The following is a 6,787-nucleotide window of genomic DNA, read 5'->3' as shown; positions in this document are numbered from 1 at the left end:
TTATGTAGTACTTGAACTTGCAGACAACAAGATTGCATGAATCAGATTTATGGACAGATGGCTTCTAAGATCTAACTAATAGTCTTAAATATGTAATCATAACCATGTAGTGCAGATGGCTTTCGGTTATGGGTGGTGCGACGTCTGCTAGAGTGATGTGCGGAGTAATATTTTTCTAAAACCAAGAACTTCAAATGTGTTTAATGTTAAGTCAATTTATTAAAGTTATTTTTGTTGCAGCTAATAAGAAACTCATTATTTAAAATGGTTATTTAACTATATAATCATGTAATTAAAAACACAATCACTTATTGCGACTTACGATACATATACTCCGGTTGGTTTAGTTGTATTGATATGAAACAATTATCGAAAACTGATTACAGCGAATAAAAAGCAGTCTCTGTTTATTCCAGAATATAAAACTGATTATATAGCTACTTTAAAATGCAATAAAAAATAATCACTTTCAAAGAGCAAAAATGTCTCTAGAGTCTAGATGACATTACTTACAAGAAAACCATCTGATTGACTTTGCTGAACGGGAGGAATGTCTTCTTTGTTAATCGGTGGTTAGTGGTATAAATGACACTTTAAATAGAAATCTAAACTGTAAATATTTATGTAAGAACATGTGTAATTTTGTTTTTTTTTTTTTTTTTTTTTTTTTGAAAGGCAAACTCACACACCCACCTAAATCTAACTCGAATATATACACCACGAATTGTCCTAAACAGGACTCGAACCCTCAACCTCAAGGTTGTAAGGGTGACCTCGATACCGCCAAGCCATTGGCTCTTTGGTGTAAGAACATGTGTATGATACTAACCTTCCCGGTTTTTTCATTTAATACAAAGCCAAAAGACTTGAAGAAGCATACCTTTCTCGGCCTTTTGGCTAAGTTCAAGTGTATTATCTGTTGTTCTTATCAGTAGTTTAATATCTGATATGTCTGTCATTGGACCACTATATATATTAATCTAATATTTATGGGGAAGGCCCATCATATTAGGTTGCTAATGCGGCTATTCATGTGTCGCCTTGGCGTTGCACGACTGCCAAGCCGGCGCAGCCTTCCAATTTCTAGTCAAAAGTTTGAATTGTTAGTATTGTTTTTAAAATGTAAATTATTGTCGTTCTCTTAAAATATATTTGCAAAAGTTAAGTTTTCGTCACAATAGCTTGCTATTGTGGTTAGTCTCCTTGGTTTTAATTTTGCACTGTTGGCTTGTCATATCAGTTCTAATATTTAAAACATTATTTTGTGCATCTCTAGAGACATAAACTGTACTTAATTTGTTTGTTTTAAAAATAAAATAAAATAACGAATCCTATTAAAATAAAAAGAAACTTCATCAATAGATGAAAGAATCCTAAACCGATACAAGAAAAGGAAACAAACTAAACGAAGAGAGACTCGAAGAGAGTAAACCAACCTAGACTAATCTGGCTTTGGACGAGCGTTTTTTATTTCTCGTCAGGATGGAAAGTCATTCCGTCAACCTTGTCAATGTGTATACCCTTACCTCTTCCAGAATAGAAATTGAAGGAGCTAACCTCGGCCGCATTACCGTTGAGAATCTTACCCGGGATATAAGGTAGAACCACTCCACTATCTGCAAGATCATCCGCTATTCCTTGGAAGAAACCTTTACCGTCGTTGTTCTAACATTTATGTTTGTTCTAACTTGAGTTCTAACATTTATGTTTGTTTTCACCCTGGGATTCTTAGATCTGGGATTTTTAAGCAATTAATTCTGTAGCATCTCCGAGTAGTAAAAGTACAATTTGCAAACACAGGGTTTCAAATTTTCAATGAAGTTGTTTATATGCAAAAACTACAGCTCTATATATGTGCACAAAAAGGTAGGTATTTTCGGAGCTAGAATTTTAGCTTTATTATGATACTAGATTAGATATCATTCAATTCCCAGAAGATTGTAAACAGCAGTAGTAAACGAGCATCTGCATTGAGATATGAATGAAATCTGCATATGGATTGTTCATAATATAATATTTAATTATTTAAATCTAAAGTTAATAGTAAAATAAAATTGAAAAAAATACTTGCATCATAGCTTAGGTCCCAATAAATTAAATAATTTTGAAAGCTAAAACATTTGGCAAATGCATCCCCAGAAGAAAAAAAGACTTTTCATGTTTGATGCCTTCTATTAAAGTTTGACTCATCAAACGACTCCCATTTATTGTGATCAAGAATGCTGATGTCATCCAACTGAGCAATGGCAAACAGATACTGAGCGAGCTTCACTAGTTCCCAGTCACTGTCGCGGTTTGCATGTGCCTTTCTAAACGGTCTTATGGTCAATCCGTTTTGTGGATTCATTACAAAATTTCTCTGTAGATCATCAAACATTATGGTATTTTTTGAACTGTAGAACTGCAACCACATCATCAAAAATAACACAAGTCATTTACCAAATTACCATTTTGCAGACGTCCAACATAAATATTCAATTTGCATATACGTATAACTTGATAAGTTTTAGCAATCAATGAATGATATACAGTGTAAAAAAAACATATAAGTAATATAAAATTACTGAACCTCGGGAAAATGTGCCCAAATTAAACCAAGCGGTTTGCAGTCAACGGTTCCCTTACTATCCGATCGCACGTTGATCATTGCCAGTTGGTCTAAAAGAGCAGTAATCTTGTAATTGGGATTATTTAGTACCCCAAGCTCTTCCATCTTCCGTTTAATCCTTTTCATGCTGCAAAAAGTAATAATTTATAAAGTAATATTTAACATTAGCAATATACAGTTCATAAGACTGATAAACAATTACATATAGAGAATTTGTAGGTAAACAATATGAGATACGTTTAGAGAAAAAGAATAATAAAAAAAAAACGCCTAACCTTGTTGCAGAGCATATAATGATGTCATACTCTGCATAAGCAGCTGTCAAGAACTCGTGAAGATCTGCATGGGATAAAATGTTAACGGTGCTGATGCTGCTCAATTACTTATTATTAAAATGAAACTATTATATATGTAGGTTTCTTACAAGGGCGCATGAGTTGAAGCGGGTTTTCTGCTGTTGACCGATGGTCATAGAACGTATAGTCTATATCAAGCACAAGAAGCTTTTTCCCTTTCCGGCATGGATTTTTCAATTCAATCTACAATCAAGCATCCATTAACATATTTCATAATCAAACATCATGCAAAAATAAATGTACCAGAACCTTTTTTAACCAAGAGTTTTGATGGTCTAACTTTCTCTTTACTTGATCAGATTGACTACTCGGTTTGGCCCTTAACACTTTTGTCCAGTTAAATGCCAAAATTTACTTTTATATAATGATAAGCATATGTACAAGAATGTCAACTCAATTAGTGTTGTAAAATGATGGAGATAATTAAACAATAATGGAGATTAGAAAGGCATGCCTTGTATTGATCAACCCGTCTCTTTAGTTTTTGCTTGTTAGTCTCCTTGCTTAGTTTTTGCTTGTTGATCTCCTTGCTTAGTTTTTGCTTGTTGATCTCCTTGCTTAGCTTTTGCTTGTTGATCTCCTTTTCTTCAATGTCTATAACTTCCCCTAGTCCGATTTCAAAATCATCAACTATAACTGGAGCATCAACTTCATTCACAATAACATCATCTTCAACAGTACTGCATCAGTCGATATTCCTTAGTCAAACAATAAGATCAGAACACAATACCATAATAATATGATTACAAATTTACTATAGAACATTCCTCAGTCTGTAGAAAACAAGCAACGAATTGATATAGGCTTAGTTGCGCTCTTGCATACTGATCGAACCTATTTCGAACCATAAAGATTCAAGATAAATCCGAGTGCATCAAAAGTGTTTGAGATTGTTGTTATGTTTTAAGGACCTTATTATTATCATTTCGAGATGATATAACCATGACCGGTTCATAATGATCCATATGATCATTCAAACAATATTCTTGAGAGCATAATTCGTACCTTTAATGTAATATCTCCATCACTTACGACAGAAGCTAATTAACCTCTAAATGAGGTTAACACACTTCAATTTATAGTGTTCTTAAACCAGTGCCATGCGTTCTTCATGCATGCACTTTCGTTTAATTACATATGCATATTTATCATGCGCGCTTTCATATGCGCAACCTCACATATGATCACATACAAAGCACATAGAGAAGCCATGAAAACGACAACCAAAAAATAAATACAGTATACTTTAACTGTACTCTCGTGTATTTTCGAGTAGGAGGGAAAGTAAAATAAAAGAATGAAAAATACTATTTTATGTATATAAGCTAAGGTGTTGCAAATATTTTTCTATTAAAAAAAAAAAAAAAAAAACTCAGAGAATGCAGCCAAAGCAATATAACTATAACTAATTAAAGATAATAATTATACCCTAACATAGTCATATTGAGAGATGATTTGAGCAGTAAAGTAGAAATCAGAGTTGAGTCATCAGCAAGTTTAGATCCAATTTTAGGGCGTTTAGGAAGTTCACCAACTGCTTTGCTGCTCCATGTTGCCATTAACGTTTTTCCTTCTTCCGTTAACGGAGATGTTAACGATGACGATGATGAACCGGCGGCCATACCTGTTTTTTGAGCAATTGAAGAGAGCGAGTCTGTTGCGTTAATGATATATATAGGGGAATTATTTATTAGCGCTACGTTTTAGCAGGTTCAATTTTACACTTCGACCCTTATTGGTTGCTCTAATTAGCAAATTTGACTAATTAAATTATTACCTGTATATTTATTTTATTTTAGTATTTTAAAAGAGAGTCAATTTAGTGATGGTACAACCTTAAAATACTAGTACGTGTTATGAGTGTTCAAAATGTTCGATGTTCAATACCAAGTATTTGATTTCATCAGTAACTCGAAAATGGACAGAATGACAAGCGAATTGAAATTGAATTCGGTGTTTGGTTCGGTTTTCAAATCTGAATTCGGTGTTTGGTTTTCCTTTTCGGTTACGGTTTTTAACCGAACACCAAATTCAAACCGAAATATATGTTTAATTATTGATATTTATCGACGAAAAAACGATTTTAAAATCAAAAGTCGAATTATAAATCGGTTTATTTTGTTAAATCATGATTTTTTAAGTTTTTCGGTTTTAAGCGAAACCGAATTGAATTCAAATGCTTTTTCCTTGCATCTTGGTCACTTTTACCTATTGATCATGCATATTTTAACCACAGGGTTTAATATGCCTGCTCAACACATTAAAAGGGTGGGGTTTAAGGATCTTAGAACAAGGCTCTCCGGTCCGGCTACCGTGAATAACCCTGGCCGACATGATGATGTCGCCGGGGTGGCCAAGTGACTAAGTCCACCTTTAATGACGGTCGTCGATTAGAAGGCCCCAAATAAGATCGTAGGTGCTAGTTAATCAAGAAACTAACATGTTAACCTTTAGAGGATGCTAGATGATGTTGTTACATAAGGTGTATACTAGGAGACGACTACGTAACGTGATGATCCTTAGAATGATAGTTAGGGTTTGTATATATAGGCAAACCCTAATTCTAGAATCATCCGAGATAATGGCAATCCTTTCCATAACAAACCCCCCCGAATCACGGATGTAATTATGGAAAAGATATTTACTTGATAGCCAAGTAATCGCTGTACCGGGAACAAAGGAATTAGATACGAATCCGCATACCGCATAACGCGCATAAGCACACGCATACGCACACTAGTGAGTGCCCGCATACATATGGGGTGCGCATGCGGGTTGCGGTATCATTATGTCCCACCGGTTTGATGTTATATGACGCAAGACATATGATATCAAACTATTAAGCGAAAAAACAAGAAAATGGCTAGCATTTAATTTTCCGCGTGCGTTTCGAGGCCATTTAATGCCTGTCACTGTCGCAGAAGCCCATTCGGCTGACAAGACGTAAAGTGGCAGTTGGCAGGCGCGTGTCAGCCACGCGTTCATAGGTTACCATACCCAACTGACATCCACGCGCGTACAGAAAATGCTACCCGTTGATTGCGTTACACGTGTACAGCCACGATCACACCATTCCACCCCATGACTCCCAATCTTCACTATAAATAGCCCCAAATCACACACATTTCCACTTTTCTGCTTCAAGCTTCCCCAATACGCTGCTATTTTCAATTCCGATCAAATCCTAAATACTCCGGCCACCGTCTAAAGGTTAGTTATTCTCCAATCACTCTTATAGAAAATGACTAAGGCTAACGAGACCTATGTAGATAGTGTTAGATCTATTATAGAGCAGAAACACATTGATTACCTAGTTAAACAATACCCACCGTTAGCAAAGTACAATCCAGTGCCACCCCTGTCTAATCAGCGTGCTCACGAGCCACCGGAGAAGAAGGTGGCCATCTACGAACATGCGTTCAAGCATGGAAACTTTAGGGTTCCCCCCTCCGAATTCTTCCTAGGCGTACTAGATCACTTCAGAGTGGGATTAGGGCAACTACACCCTTATGCCATAGGTAAAATAGTACGGTTTGAGATGTGGTGCGTCGCACTCAACAAGGTACCGTTGGTTAAAGTTTTCTGTCATCTATACCGCTTAGCCAATCACCACAAATCCTGGTTCACCTTCTTCGCCCGACAAAATTTCACCAAAACCCCAAAGTCGAATGCGGGTAACTGGAAAGAAACTTTCTTTTACATTGACCAAACTGTAGTTGGTACCAATTTTTCGCAAACGCTTATATGGTACGAGAAGGTGGAGAAGGATGTGAACAAAACCCCGGCCCTTGATGACGAGGAAACAAAGCTATTGGCGGAGTGT

At 35.9% G+C, this 6,787-nt stretch overlaps 1 protein-coding gene and 1 non-coding gene across 2 annotated transcripts; one reads left to right on the top strand and one right to left on the bottom strand.

The window, feature by feature from the left end:
• Window positions 1-876: 876 nt before the first annotated feature.
• LOC139873811 (U2 spliceosomal RNA) lies at window positions 877-1,077 on the top strand. The gene has a single exon (XR_011767530.1). It is a non-coding gene; the product is annotated as a U2 spliceosomal RNA (small nuclear RNA).
• Window positions 1,078-2,155: 1,078 nt separating this feature from the next.
• LOC139871091 (ubiquitin-like domain-containing CTD phosphatase) lies at window positions 2,156-4,586 on the bottom strand. The gene is made up of 7 exons (XM_071858833.1): window positions 4,393-4,586; window positions 3,522-3,644; window positions 3,419-3,440; window positions 3,033-3,147; window positions 2,884-2,947; window positions 2,570-2,735; window positions 2,156-2,401 (listed from the first exon to the last, which is right to left on the bottom strand). The coding sequence occupies exons 1-7, from the start codon at window positions 4,584-4,586 to the stop codon at window positions 2,156-2,158; spliced, it is 930 nt and encodes a 309-aa protein (XP_071714934.1).
• Between the last annotated feature and the right edge of the window lie 2,201 nt (window positions 4,587-6,787).

This window comes from Rutidosis leptorrhynchoides, chromosome 10, assembly GCF_046630445.1.
Source record: "Rutidosis leptorrhynchoides isolate AG116_Rl617_1_P2 chromosome 10, CSIRO_AGI_Rlap_v1, whole genome shotgun sequence".
NCBI classification, from domain to species: domain Eukaryota; kingdom Viridiplantae; phylum Streptophyta; class Magnoliopsida; order Asterales; family Asteraceae; genus Rutidosis; species Rutidosis leptorrhynchoides.
The sequence above is the reverse complement of the archived record's forward strand: the minus strand, read 5'-3'. Positions and strand labels throughout refer to the sequence as shown.

What these genes read in the sequence shown, in the direction of transcription:
- LOC139871091 (XM_071858833.1), bottom strand. Translation starts at nt 4,586, where the DNA reads ATGGCCGCCGGTTCATCATCGTCATCGTTAACATCTCCGTTAACGGAA. An exon ending in GCTTCAACTCATGCGCCCTT is followed by an intron (nt 2,948 to 3,032) that starts GTAAGAAACCTA and finishes TATCCCATGCAG; the next exon opens with ATCTTCACGAGTTCTTGACA. An exon ending in TTTGGGCACATTTTCCCGAG is followed by an intron (nt 2,402 to 2,569) that starts GTTCAGTAATTT and finishes ATGTGGTTGCAG; the next exon opens with TTCTACAGTTCAAAAAATAC.